This window comes from Pongo pygmaeus, chromosome 1 (assembly GCF_028885625.2).
Source record: "Pongo pygmaeus isolate AG05252 chromosome 1, NHGRI_mPonPyg2-v2.0_pri, whole genome shotgun sequence".
NCBI classification, from domain to species: domain Eukaryota; kingdom Metazoa; phylum Chordata; class Mammalia; order Primates; family Hominidae; genus Pongo; species Pongo pygmaeus.
Genome location: NC_072373.2, coordinates 160429464 through 160445455, shown reverse-complemented (window position 1 = coordinate 160445455; position 15992 = coordinate 160429464). Strand labels below are relative to the sequence as shown.

Below are 15992 nucleotides of genomic sequence, written 5' to 3'. Positions count from 1 at the left end.
TCTCATTCCAAATATTTTTGAGAAGTCAAATGTCATCTAGATCTTGATCCTTTGTGTGAAACCTGATTTTTCTCTCCCCTCTTAATCCTCGATACTCCTTGAATGAGTGAGCTTTTCTAATCTGAAATAATCTTATTCATTGTTTGAAATTACTGAAATATTCTTGAATTGTTCCTTTAGTATTTTCCATCTTTTGTGTTCTCAGTTTACTCTTCTTAGAACTTCTATTACTCAGATACTAAAATGTCTCAACTATTATAAATTCATCTTTACTGTCTTTTTGCCTAATATTACCACATTTTCTAGAAGACTTCTTCACATTTATCTTTGATTCTTCTATAGTTTTTCTTTCAATCATTCTTCTGAGTTAGAACATCAATTTAAGAAAAATGTCATGAAGTCTTTTTCATCCCATTTTTTACATCTGTAACCTTGGCACAATGTCTGGCACTTTTGAGTCTTCAAAGAACAGCAGCTTTAAAAGTGTGTGTGTGAAAAAAAAAGTGTGTGTATGTGTGTACACACACATTAATAATGTATATATTCACAGTATATATATTATATAATATTCTTTCAGCACACTTATTCTTTTTCCTGTGTTCTCTAAGGTAGATAAATTTTATAGGTTTATACCTGAAGCCAGATAATTTTGATATGTTTTTGGTTCTTTTTTTGACTTACATCCTCTGATTCTTTTTTATTTCTAATAATTATAAATAACATTATTACAGCACTTTGTGCCAATTGCTTTTCTGTATAATCTCTTTTAATCCTCACTACAACTCTATGATAAAACCCTTCATATAATCACTATTTTTCAGAGTAGGAAACTAAGGCATTGGGAGTTTAAAAGACTTGCCTAGGGCTACCAGCCAGAAGGTATATAGCTAGGATTCCATCTTAAGCCAACAGACTGTGCTCTGAATTATTTTAAATTTAAACTGCAAACAATATAATACAAATTTTTAAACAAATAATATAGCACCATTTTCACCACAGTAGGCAATTCCATTTTCAGTAGAAGATAAAGAGACGTCATCTTTTTCTTAAAATCATATTTTAATTTACTTCTGCTTCCATGTCCTGGTTTACACGTAATTCAAGGATATACCATTTTAAGGCAGGGACCTGTGGTAATAAGGCATCATGCATAACAGCATGCAATGAGCCCAGATTGGAGAGTGAACAGAAAAAGCTAAACAGAGAAAAAGAGAAATTTATACTCCTGTCCGTTGAAGATATTTAAAGAATTTTATGGGAAAATGTTAAGAATAATTCACAACTTAGATTATTGACCTGGCTGCCATTTTTTTAGTGACTATTTAATGGAAGAAGTTCTAGGTGTTATGGCCTTCCAAAAACAAGAGAAACAGGCTTTTTCATTAAATTCATACATAATGGAGCTCCCAAACTTTTGGAGGCTCTTATTTAGAAGTCAGAATAGTTCAGTAATAATTTTAGGACCGCATGATTTCTGGTGAAATTTTAAATGGAGAGAAATGGTGTGAGAAATATCGCAAACCCCCCTTTGTACCCCTTTGTACCCCTTTGTACTCCTATTTGGCAGTGGATAAGTGACCTGTCCTGGATTTGACTACCCTGCTGCTTCAAGGGCTTTGAAGTCCTGTGGACATGGTAGTCTAGTTGAATGGAATCTAAAAAGGTGGAATATTTTGTTTCTTGAGTATCCATCATCAAAAAGTTCAATTATATCCTGCCACAAAGTGTTCCTTATCCTTCTGTCAGATATGAAGTACTGGGAAAGGCCAGTTCTTTTTGAAAATTTTTGCATCCTTGATAGTAGTTTCAAAAATTGAAAGAAAGTGGTACTGCAGGCATATTGTATAATAACAGCTTCATATAGCTTCTTCCCTTCTAACTTTTGCAGGGCCTACTACGTTGATCCATTTCTGTCAATTGATTGAAATGTCCTCCACATCTTTTATTCCTCTGACCCTCACATTTATGGATTAGGTTTGCAGCTTTTGCATTTTCAGTTTCATAGAAAAATCTGTGTTTTTCTGTCACATAGCCAGTAGCACAGCTGTGACAGCAGATGAGCAATTCTCCAAGGTCAATCAGCCAGGCTGGCTACCTCAGAGACTCCAGGGAGGACCCAAGGAAAGCTGCTTGTCTCTTCACACTTTCAGGCAGATGTAGAGCTACACTCTGTACAGCCAACAAAAAAGAATTGTATAAAATTTAGCAGAGCCCCATATTAGTTTGGGAATATCTATCAGTTTGGGGTGTATTCTTAAGTATTTTTCACATGTATAAGTTCAACCTTCCTAACCTTATAAAATGATTATTGGAAGTAAAAGTTTTATCTTCTGTTTTCTTTACATCTACTTGTTCTCCCTTCTCTCAGTAGTGGCACTGTAACTTAATAACTTAAGCTATTTTTATTTCTTTAGGTTACCAAAGATCAAAGATTTATCTTAGGCCAAATACACAATTGTCCTCAATTTTACATCCAATTTTAAACTTTTGTTATAAAATATTATTTAACGTTCAACCTTTATTAAAAATTATGTATATATGATTAATAATATTGATATGTTATTAAGTTTTTATTTCTACTTAAATGCTTATCCTAAATGGTGTTTACACCATATACTGACTCATAGTTTTAATAATTATCTAAATATTAGAACTATAGTTTAAAGAATATTTGTTGAAACATTTTCATGTACTTTGTTTTTTTCACATTTTAGGTGTACAAGAATTTCCAGAAAACATAAAGTGCTGTAAGTGTTTAACAATTATTGAAGCCAGTGTCAATCCCATTTCTAAGTAAGTATGAGTGATTAAATTTTATTTGTATTTATATTTCCATTGTATAATAATATACCTAAATAGAGGAAATGCACATCATAATTTAAATTTAAATGTAGCATTGACATAGCATTTGATAGAATGATGGGAAAAATTAATAAGAATAGTTTGACAAAAGATGATTAAAAACATTGCTGAGTAGCAAGGAAGACCCAATTGGCAAAAGATGGTATTACTTTGAAACAAACTTTGTCACCATTTTCCACAGCTCTCAGGTAACATTCCATAGATAAGAGTTGAAACTAATAAAACAGTTATTAGTTATGGTCATGGTGGAAAACTAGCATCAAGGACTGCCAGAAGTTCAAGATACTGCAAGAGTTTAAGGTATTGACAAGTGCATAAAAATAACCTATCATGTAGTTCAAGGAAATTAAGTATGACCAGAAATAGAAAGTACTTGTATACCAGAGATTGCAGCAAGAGCAAAGAGATAACCCTAGGAGAATAGGAGAATGGAAGACATGGATGATAGAGATGCTGTGATCAGAAAATGGGTATTTGTAGTACAAGATCTGTTCATTAAGAAATGCCATAGAAAAATGATACCTGGCAAGTGACCATGTTGGTAAATTGAGCATATGGGGTAGTGACGGAAGTCTGTGGAATCAAGTAGGTCAGGAAGCAATAAAATAAATTGATTGGAGGAGTCATGAACCTGAATGTTAAAGTCACTTAATAATGGAAGTAGAAATAAAATCTAGAGAGGCTCCTGACAGTTGTAATATTTAGAAGAGGTTGAAACAAGTCAGTTGTATTGGGCTGCAAAAAATGAGCTTCAGAGTAAGACTGGCATTTTAATTACACAAAGCTGACAGTAGGATTTGAGAAAAATTCCTCGATCTTTTGTCTGATGAAGTGTAGGAGGCTGGGGGAAACGGAAGCCCATTGGAAAGACATTTAATGGATGGAGTGTTTTTAGAAGAAGACATAAATAAATTTGTCAAAGGGAAGTTGATGGGAAATTTTATACCAGTAGAGTTGAGGAGAGAGAGTAGTGAAAATGGTTCTCTATGGATGATGGGAAAGACTCTAGACAAGGTGAGGAGTATAATAGAATGTAAAAGAATGAGATCGAAGTTTAGATGGAGATCTTTATACTGAATGGTTTGTGAAATAATCTGAGGCCTTTTGTAGGAAATGTAAAAGATCAAGCAACAATATGTGTTTAAAAATTACAGTTTTTCTTCCTGAAAAGTAAATAGGGAGGGAAAAAAAAGAGAAAACAAAACTCTAAAAAGCTTTTCCCAAAACTCTTAGACCAAAATGCAATTTTTCAACATCTCAATGAAATAGATGTTACTAATTTCTCCCACCAGGACTACAGTCATGTCCTTGACTTGAGTCAAAACAATCCAGTGCTGATGACAAATTGCTTTTTAGTAGCTCATCTTATTTAGGAATCGTGGTAGGTCTTTGGGAGTGGAAGCCAGATTAGAAATTACATCTTTGAGAAATTTCAAGTCTATGGTTTTATTGGATATGTCTAATTCCCTTCATATGTTTAACTTTTTTAAAGATGAATAAATATGACCTATTTCAGCAAAAATGCATAACACTATAAACATTAAATGGTTTTGAAATTCATAAAAATTATGAAAAGTCAATATAAACTGTTTTATCAAATTTTAAAGTCAGGTTTTTAAATATGTTATTTCTATACAATAAAATTTACTCTGGCCAGGCGTGGTTGCTCACACCTGTGATCCCAACACTTTGGGAGGCCAAGGCAGGAGGATTGCATGAGTTTAAGATTGGCCCTGGCAACATGGTGAAACCCTATCTCTATAAAGTATGCAAAAAATTGGCCTGGTGTGGTGATGTATGCCTGTAGTCCTAGCTACTTGAGAGACTAAGGTGGGAGAATCACTTTAGCCTGGGAGGACAATGCTGCAGTGAACCATGATCATGCCCCTGCACTCCATCCTGGGCAACAGAGTGAGACCCTGTCTCAAAAAAATAAGATTAATTCTATTTAGGTGTATGGTTCAATGAATTTTAACAAATGTATACAGTCATGTGACCATCTCCATAGTCAAGATATAGACTATTGCATCATCTCAAAGAATTCTCTTAGCCCAGTCATCCACTGACGATTACTATCCCCATTGCTTTGTCTTTTTCAAAATGACAAATAAATGATATCCTACTTTTGTGTCTGACTTCTTTTACTTAACATAATGATTTTGAAATTTATTTGTAATTTTTCAATAATCAGTATTTCATTCCCCTTTATTGCCGGGTAGTATTCCATTGTATGAATATAACATTATTTGTGTATCTATATTTCAGTTGATAGGCATTTGGGTTGTTTCCAGTTTTTGGCTATTATGAATAAAGCTGGTACAAACTATGCACAAGTGTTTGTGTGAGCATATATTTTCATTTCTGTTGAGTGAACCCCTAGGAGTAGTTTTCTGAGTAGTATGGTATGTGTATGTTTAACCTGATAAGAAACTTCCAAACCACTTTCCCAAAGCTATTCAATTGTGCGTAACACTAGTTCAGGTGTTCGGAGTTCAGTTGTTCCTCATCTTTGCCAGAATTTGGTTCTATCAGTTTTTTATTTTTTTCCATTTTAGCCAGTGTAGTAGAAATGATCTTTCATTATGGCTTTAATTTATATTTCTAGTGTCTAATTAGCACCTTTCCATGTATTTATTTATAATCTGTATTGCTTCTTTGGTAAAGATTCAAATTTTTTGTTCATTTTTATTTGCTTGCCCTTTTATTATTGAATTATAAGAATTATGTATATATTCTGGACCTTTAGAAGATATTTGGAAGTGAAGATTTGCTCTTATTCTATGGCTGATCTCTTTATTTTCTAAGTAGTACCTTTCAAAGAGAAGGTTTTAAATTTGATGAATTTCTATTTAATAATTTTTTATGGTTTCTGCTGTCCTTTCTTATCTAGGAGATCTTTGCTAAATTTATAGCCATAGTGATTTTCCCCTGTGCCTTCCTCTGAAACTCTTATAGTTTAGGTTTTACAGTTAGGTCTATGATCCATTTAAAGTTGATTTTGTATACCTTGTTGTAGAACAATTGATCACATATATTTGAGTTTATTTCTGGATTTTTTATTTTTGTTAATCTATATGTTTGTCCTTACACCAATTCCCTACTGTATTAATTACTGTAGCTTTATATAATAGTAAGTCATGAAATCAGAAAATATAAGTCCTTCAACTTTGTTCTTCATCAAAATCGTTTGGGCTGGTATGCTTTTTGCTATTCTATGTAAATTTTATAATTAGCTTGCTAATTTATACAAAAATATGTAATCCTGTTGGAATTTTGATAGAGATTGCATTAAATCTGTAGATCAATTTGGGTAGAACTTAACATCTCAAAAATATTGAATATCCTCATCCCTGAGTATAGTTTAGCTCCATACTTATTTAGGTATTTTAAATTTTATCAATGTTTTATAGATTTCAGCATACAAATTTTGTTCATTTTATTCTAAGTGTTTTATTGTTTTTGTGCTATTGCGAATGATTTTTTATTATTCCAATTGTTTACTGCCACCATGTACAAATACAATTGATTTTTAATATTTATCTGATCTTCTGCAATCTTACTAAACTCACTTACTAATTCCATTAAATTGCATGTGTAGATTTTTGGGGAATTTTCTATGTACAATGTCATGTTACCTGTGAATAAGACAGTCTTATTTTATCATTTTTTATCTATGTGTCATTTATTTGTTTGTTTTTCTTACCTTTTGATCTTGGCTAAGACCTCCTTTACATGTTGAACATCAGAGGTGAAAGCAGGCATCATTGCCTTGTTCCCAATCTTAGAGACAAAGCATTTAGAGTTTCACCATTATGTGTGATTGTTACTTGTTTTTTAAATATATGCTGTTTATCAGATTGAGAAAATTTCCAGTAACCTGACATTCACTTCCTTTTGAGCCCCCACTAGCAGGGCCATCAAAGTTTATATTTCTTCTAAAAGTCTTTTCAAGAAAATGTATGCTTTATCATGTTTTTTAAACATTCTCCAGTCTGTGACCACTAAGTGCTTTCAAAGCCACTGCACATTTTTAGAAATTAGTTATAGCAGAACCCCAATTCCAAGCATCAAAAATCTTTATTAATTTTCTAATGCTCTGAAACAAATCGCCACAAATGTATCAGCTTAAAACAACACATATTATTTATTTCTCAATGTCTGTGGGTCAGGAATTTGGGCATGGCTTATCTGGGTCCCCTGCTTCAGAGTTTCACCAGGCTGCACTTTTTGCTGGCTGTCAGCTGGAAACAACTCGTGGGACCTGGAGACTGTATGCCGGTCCCTACCATGTAATTCTCTCCCAAGGCAGTTTTGAGTCTCTTAGCCTGATGGAGTAATATAATGTAATTTAGTTGTGGGAGCAACATTCCGTCATATTTGCCACATTCTATTGATCAGTAGCAAGTCACAAGTCCTACCAACACTCAAAAGAAGAAGATTATACAAGGGCATGAACATCAGGAGCCTGACGGCAGGGCATTTAGAATGTGTCTTCCACATGTCTGATATTTGGTTTGCTGAGTTTATTATGAATGGATGTTGAATTTTGTCAAAGTTGTTTTTTTATAATACCTGATCGTATTGTCTGTCTTTTTTAGTTTGAACCTATGGTGACTCACACTGATTGATTTTTTATTATCAGCCAATTTTGCATTCCAGGGATCATGCCTACCTGATTAGGAAGTATTACTTATTTTTTTCTATATTGATGGCTCTGATTTGCTAATATTTGTGAGGGATTTTCCCATTTGTACTCAAGGAGCATATTAGTCTGAAGTTTCTTATCTTGTAATTTCTTTGTCTGGTTTTGCTATCAGAGTAACACTGACTTCATAAAATGAGTTGAAAATGTTATTTTCTATTTTATATAACAGTCTAGCTAGAATTGGTGTTTATTTTTAATATTGGTAGAATACGGAAGTGCAACCATGTAAGCCTGGAGATTTCATTATGAAAAAGTTTTAAATTACAGATTTAATTTCCTTAATAACAATTGGACTATTCAAACTACCTATTTCTTCTTGAGTTACCTTTGGTAGTTGTGTTTTTCAGAAATTTGTACATTTCATATGTTTTCAAATATTGGCATATTGTTCTTCATAGAATTTCTTTATCTATTGGTCCTTTAATATCTGTAGTTTCTCTAGTGATGCCCTCTCTTTCATATCTGGTATTGGGAATTTGTGTCTTCTTTCTTTTTTTGCTTAATCAATCTGACTAGAGATTTATCAATTTTGTTGATCTTTACAAAAAAAACCCCAGATTTTTGTTTCATTGACTTTTTTGTATTGCTTTTCTGTTATTTTCTAAGAAATCCATAAAGTATTAAGTAATGTAAGTGCTTTAATATGAAAGTTATAGTTTTCAGTGTTACCATTTTAGTTTTACTTTTACATGTGAACTTTATACTATAAGCTAGAGGCCTTAACCAAGTTATTGGTGAAAATTATTACAATAAAAATTGAAAATAACTCCTCAATGGGAAAATCAAGAGCTAACATTTATTGAGAACCTATGTCTTAAACTTTTAGATACATTATTTCATTTTAATTTTTACAGAAACCTCATTATGTAGATAAATATTATTACCTTTTTATAGAGAGAAACGCATGAAGCCAGTATTTAAATTCCTAAGTTTCTTTCACTGTATTTCACCATATCTGATAAAGTATTTTTAGTTGCTATAGGATACATTCTCAAAAATTTAAAACATTCTTAATGCTCAACAATGAAGAAATTACTAGTAAATTACAGTACATCTATGGGGTGGATATGAAAGTTATAAACAGAGTGACCAAGTGTCTCTGTTTGCCCAGATCATCTCCGTTTACTATTCTTGATTTGGCATATTTATTAATAGCCACCTTTTAACTCTCACAAATGTCCTAGTTTGAATTATAAATTATGTATTCACTCGATTTATACAGCAAAATTAAAAGACAATTATACATTAAAGGGAGAAATAATGATACAAGTTTGCAGTGTTGTTAAAACAATTACTAGATTAGAAAGAAATAAATGAAATGATAATCATGGTTGCTCTAAGGAGGTAAAATTATGAGTTACACTTTTATCTTTATTTTCCAAATGTTCTCTAACACTATGATGTTCATTTTATAATTTTAAGCTGCATAAATGAAGATGTTTTGATGTAAAATGCCTTTCCAGCTAGAGTAGAAACTTCTACATTGTGTTCTTATTCACAACATATAAAACTTAGAATTTTATATGGTTTAACTGTTCTATTAGAGGTCAGATGCTTGTAATATGTTTTCATTAAACTTCTAGAGTAAATGCAATTAGAAAAGAAAAAAATGTTGAAATAAGGGTGACTGAAACTAATCTTAATTTGCCTATTCCAATAGTAAAAGTTAGCAATTATGAAAGTATTTAAAATAGTATTCTATTTAATGTTTATTGAAACATCAAAATAAAATTCGTACTAAATAAAAGTATTAAAATTTCTTTGATTTGCTGATTCTTCTTACTATGGGATAGGTAGTCATTCAATCATTGGAGCAAATCTAAGCAGCAGATATTAGTATTATCATTTTACAAATAAAGAAATCAACTATTGCAAATTTAAGTAATTGCAAAGGTCACATGAAAATAATTTGAAGACCTGTGATTATAAGAAAGGTCTTCTGATATCAATACATGTGCTCAACTGCTAAACTATATGAGTGTCTGGGTCTATTGTTATTCTATCTTTGTTGTAGTTTTTTAACTGATATATATAGATGTACATTTTGGGTGGGCACATGTGATAATTTGATACATTCATATAATCAAATCAGGATAATTGGGATATCCATCACTTTAAATATTTATCTTTTCTTTTCACTAGGAACATTCTAATTCTCTTCTGGCTATTTTGAAATGTAAAATTAATTAATGTTAACTAGAGTAACCCTACTGATCTATCAAACACCATATCTCATTTGTTCTATGTAACTGTGTATTTGTACATACCACTTTTAATTTAAGCAATTAATAAAAGGAAAGTATTTACTTAGCAGAATGAATTATTTGCTAATTTGTAAAACATATATATTCCTTGAATTTTTAAATAAATCAGTCACATGTGAAAAGCCACCAAGTTATTTTAGGATAGTAAAATCATTTCATTATTGAGAGTTCCTTACTTAATGTCAAATATTGGATTTCATTGAATACTTTGCAGGAAAGTAAAGGCAACTTATGATTGTCATCTTCATCAAGTGTATCCAGCTTGCTATGGAATATTTTCTTCCTCACAGTTCCTCATACATTTTTCTGGAAGTGATTATATTGACAATTCAGGCCCTTGTCTCTATTAGAAGCTACAAAATGTACCAAAAAATTAATGATAAATAACTCCTCAATGGGAAAAGCAAGAACTAACATTTATTGAGAACCTATGTCTTAAACTTTTAGATACATTATTTCATTTTAATTTTTACAGAAACCTCATTATGTAGATAAATATTATTACCTTTTTATAGAGAGAAATGCATGAAGCCAGTATTTAAATTCCTAAGTTTCCTTCACTGTATTTCACCATATCTGATAAAGTATTTTTAGTTGCTATAGGATACATTCTCAAAAATTTAAAACACTTTTAATGCTCAACAATGAAGAAATTACTAGTAAATTACAGTACATCTATGGGATGGGTATGAAAGTTATAAGTAGAGTGAGCAAGTGTCTCTGTTTGCCCAAATCATCTCCGTTTACTATTCTTGATTTGGCATATTTATTAATAGCCGCCTTTTAAGTCTCACAAATGTCCTAGTTTGAATTATAAATTCTTTGAATATCTTTGAATGTCTTTTCTGGCAGGCTTACTGACTGTATATATATGATTTTTCAAATAACATTGAATCCATTTTTCATTCTATGTTATTTTCAAAGTACAATAATGGACAGTTTAAGAGATTTTAAAAATTCCTTATCCCCAAATAATTTATAATTTTTCCCAGGAATAGAACATTTCCAATACTAATACAAAGTATTATTGTATAAACATTCAACTAAATCTATGAACAAAATCCTATGAGGAAAATAAAGGAGACATTAATTTTGAATTTAAGTGCAGAGTAACCATTCAATAAATTCACGTTGAAGTGAGTTGAAATAAAACATAGATGTCATTAAATAAGACATACTATGTAATCATATTCTTAACTCCACATTTTTAAGAAGAAAAGTTCAATAGAAAATGTCAATACATCTTTTTTTATAACCAGGCTGATAAAAACTGACTTACTTTGCATGCTGGTTTTTCATATAACCTATTTTTGCTGGTCCAGTTTTGTCATTGGAATCTGAAAAAATGTGGTCAATTCTTAAACTCTGAAAGAAAATGTTCTATGTAATAAGCCAGATTCTTCTAGGGCATAAGCATTACCAAAGAAGAAGCAAAAAAGTATATTTTTGATCAAAGAAGTAGTACAATATCATTTATTACATACATATGGAGAATAGTAGACTGAGAGAAGCTGCATAGTTTTGATATATAGGAAAAATATCTGTCCTGCCAATAGAAAATTAGTATTTTAAAAGCTGTTTTTTACTGAGTAGTGACACTGTTAAGGTAAATTATTAGATCAATGGTTTTAACATTTGTCTAATTTTACATGTATCATATTGATCATCTTTTTGAAAAGTCATATGTAACTAGTTGTTTTGAATTACAAGACATCAAAGATAATAGTTAAACTCCAATTGAAATGTATTTAACATCTGTGCCATTCTCATAACAACCGTCATACTATCAGGACGTGAGCTCTAATGCATTACAACAAAGTAAAACACAGAGAAAATTAATGACCTACCATAGACTTTTGTTTCTATAAGATCAAGTTCAAACCTTTGAGTTGAGTATTCAAGGACTGTAAACCCTGCCCTCTCCTGATACTCTTAAATATTAACTCTGGATACTCTCATACATAAAGTATTTGCTCTAGAACTCATCTTCTCTTTGTTACACATCTCAAGTGTCTTCTTACCTCTACATTATAAAAACCCTTATTTTTCACTTGCCTCCCTTCTCTTTCTTTTCTACTTTCATAAATCCTATATCTCTTAAAAGCAAATTTATGGCAACATCCTCTATGAAATCATAGCCACACAATTCAACTCCAAAATACAAACTAGAACAATATATTTACAGTGAAAATAACCAATATCAGATTAATATACAGTAAATCTTCACTTAATGCCATTGATAGGTTGTTGGAAACTGCAACTTTAAGTGAAAGGACATACAGCAGGTCTTCAAATAATGTTGTTTCCTTCAACATTATTTCATTGTAATGTTGTAGAGAAGATAAAAAATTGTTTTGTTATACATAGTTTCACTTAAAGTTGCAGTTTCAAAGAACCTATCAATGACATTGAGGACTTATTACTAAGAATATGTAAAGAATTGCCATAAATTAGTATGAAAATATAAATGTGTTTGTTTTAGATTCCCCAGAAGCAGATGTTTAGAAAAGAATACAAGCAGTGTATTTAGGAGATAAGCCCAGGAAATACTTGTTGAGAGTGTTTTTTCAAGCTGTTTACAGTATTTGGCCACTGGACTTTAACTTTCTGGGGGAACTCTGGGTAACAGTGTAAAACACATACCAGGGTTATCAAACACAATGGGAGAGGGAGCAGAGGTATTTATATTCCTACCTGTCATTAATTGAGTACTGTCTCTGAGAGGGACATTAATTCCATGGAACTTGGGCTACCAGGTGCATGAACAGACCAGGCTTGAGCAGCTGAAGAAAGTCTTCAAACAGGAAGGAAAGGGGCAGACAATCATGATTTGTTCCAGTATACAACAAAATTATAAAGGCAGAGAGTTCTCTGGTTGGGGCACCAATAGAAAAATAGGTAAAATAAGTAAACATGTATTTCACAGAAAAGGAAACAAATCTTGCTAATAAACTTTTATTCCTAACTAATCAACAAAATGATGATTATTACTATTTTATATTTACCAAATTGGCAAAAATGAAAAAAGCTAACAAAACCAAGGGTTAGGAAGGACATGGAAAAAAGGTGGAACTATTTTGAATGAAATTTGGCTACATCTAGTAAACATAGACTTGCATTCCCTATGACCAACGATGTCACTTCTAAGGATATAACTTAAGTAATATTTTGTAAATGTATACTGTATGTTCAAAATTATTCACAGAAGCCAATATTTATAACAGCAAAATGAAAAACTAGAAACAACTGTAGGCCAAGCGCGGTGGCTCATGCCTGTAATCCCAGCACTTTGGGAGGCCGAGGTGGGTGGATCACCTGAGGTCAGGAGTTTGAGACCAGCCTGGCCAACATGGCGAAACCCTGTCTCAAGTAAAAATACAAAAATTAGCAGGGCGTGGTGGCAGGTGCCTGTAATCCCATCTACTCAGGAGGCTGGGGCAGGAGAATCACTTGAACCTGGGAGGCGGAGGTTGCAGTGAGCCGAGATTGCACCATTGCACTCTAGCCTGGGAGACAAGAGTGAAACTCTATTTCAAAAAAAAAAGAAGAAACAACTGTAATGTTCATTAGAAGGAAAATGTTAAATTGTTTATTCATACAGTGGAATACTATGCTATGATGGCCCATCAGTCACATCAAAATGGATGGATTTTTTAAATCTAATATTAATTTTTTAAAGCCTTGGGAAAATGTACACAGTGTGATTTGATTTATATAATGTTCAAAACCATTAAAAACCATACAACATGTTTTGTTTTAGGGAATTAAATATTTGTAGTAAAGCTGTTTCAAAACAGAATAGTAAACATGATTCAGGAATTTGTGGGACAAATAGGAAGATGTAGACAGGGAGGGACACCCAGAAGGTTTCAAAGATACTGATTCTATTTCTTCATTCTATTGTGGGTACACATATTTTTTTATACGTATATGTATGTACACACACATACATACATACAAATACAAACATAATGTGTATATATATAAGTGTTTTATATATACATATAAGAAATTATTGGACATAGGAAGAGAAACCATGGAATAAAACGCAGATATAATGTCCCAGGAGAAGGAAGAGAAGCAGGAAAATTGTAGTAGAAGCAAAGAAGGAGAGAGCAAGCAGTGATGGCAACTGTTGCTAGGCAGCGTAGGATCCGAAATAAAATGAGGCTAATGGGATTGGAACTTAGGAGGTCAGTGGAGGCCTTGGTGAGTGCATTTTCAGTAATAGAGTTGAGGTAGATGCCAGAAAACAATGACTTGAGTAGTAATAAAAAGCAATGAGTATAGGCAGAATTTTAAATAAGTAAATGCAAGGAGGAAGATAGGCTGTAATTTGAGGAGAAGGCAAATTTGAAGACTATTTAAGAGTATTTTATAAAATAACATAATCTGGACTAGACTATACATAAAAGCATTAGAAATGTTTAAATAGAAATTTACTAATAAAGAAATTAATATTCCTCTAAAAACAAGTCTCCTGAGAAATCCTTGAATTAAATCTTTTTACATTTAAAATAATTTATTTCATCTAATTTCTAAAACTCTCCAAAGGTTATTTTCTTAATTTTTTGATGCAGTTTATAGCCTTTATGATTGTCTAATTATCTTTTCAATGTTGTTTGTCATTTTTAATAAATATGAATTAGACCAATTTGAATCATGATTTACACACATGTTGAGCAGGCATTAAAGAAATTATTCGTTAAGGGGACAACATACTCCTTCACTTTTCATACTGGGCAACTTTAGTTATCGCTGTAACAAATTGTAGACAAATTTTGATGATTAAGTGAAATGGTAACTGGATACTCTTGCCTGACTATATATGTGAATATTCTGTTGAAAAAGGAACATTAGTTTTAAAATTACAAACAAGCCAAACAACTTGAGATTTCCATGAAAAATGTCCTGGCTAGCATGCATGAGGTTAGGCCAGCAATAAGAGATGATGTTGCTGATTTTAGCAGTGACATAAATCTTAGTATAGGAGAGTAGCATGGAAGTGGATAAATGCTATTTACTTTAATAACAGGCAAAATTTTCGAACTGTAACAACATGCTCAATAAATTCTTTCATTACTGTAATACCAAAGGAGAGTTGAAAAATGTATTACATTTCTATTTTTTCTCCTCAGAGATACATATTTTTGTTCTGTTTCTATAGCAACATCAATGCAGTGACTAAAACTTTAACTCCTTTTTAGACTCCCTGATGGCTTCACACAGCTCCTAAATCTGACCCAGCTCTACCTGAATGACGCCTTTCTTGAATTTCTTCCAGCCAATTTTGGAAGGTAAGAATAAGAAATTTAAATTATGCAATTATATTTCACCTTAGGTAAGTGCTTTACCAGTGCCGGTTGATGAGACTTCAAAAGTGACAGTTGTGATTAAAGATAGGCCTCATTATTATTCAATAATGAAACTCTGTTAATTAATGAAACTTTTGCAAAAAAATAAAGTAAAATTAGGCCTTTACATGACATTAATAGTCAAATAAATTCTAGATGAATTAAAGAGTTGGATATAAAAAAAAAAAGCCAGAAATTATCGGGGGGAAAAAAAGGAGATGAATATTTATGGCTCTTTTGTTGAGAAATACCTTTATAGGCATAGAAGCAAAGAAAAATATCATAAATGGATAGATATGATGACCTAAATACTTTTAACATAAAGTATCAGAAAATCAAAGGTTTAAGGTAAAACAATCAACTGAAAAAATAGTTTCATTATATATGAAAAACAAATTATTTATATATTTAACATAGAATTCTTACATATAAATATGAAAACAAAGATTTTAGAGAAAAATGGTCAAATTACAAGGAAAAAGCAATTCATAATAACACATATAAATGGCTGGGGAACACATAAAAAAAAGTCTGTCTTCACAAATAATAAACATAATACAAGTTAAAACAATAGAAGACCTTTATGTTCCAACATATTGCCAAAATTTTTTTTAGCGTATAAGAACAGAGATGATCTCATGCTCTCTGATAGGACTGCAGAATGTTATGACCTTCATGCATGGCAGTACGCTTTTAAAACCTTTGAAAATATTTACAACCGTTGCCTTTGTGAATCATTTCTAGAAATGTCTATTGCCATTGTCAGATATCCCACTAGGATTTATGGACAAGTTTATTGTTATTTAC

The 15992-nt window shown here is 31.7% G+C and overlaps 1 protein-coding gene across 2 annotated transcripts in view; it reads left to right on the top strand.

The window, feature by feature from the left end:
* The window catches only part of LRRC7 (leucine rich repeat containing 7), a 572997-nt gene that overhangs the window by 253219 nt on the left and 303786 nt on the right, over positions 1–15992 (top strand). For both annotated transcript variants that reach the window (XM_054482958.2, XM_054482976.2), the window contains exons 5-6: positions 2715–2793; positions 15039–15128. In XM_054482958.2, coding sequence (XP_054338933.1) covers positions 2715–2793; positions 15039–15128 — 169 coding nt within the window. The remainder of the gene's footprint in view (positions 1–2714; positions 2794–15038; positions 15129–15992) is intronic.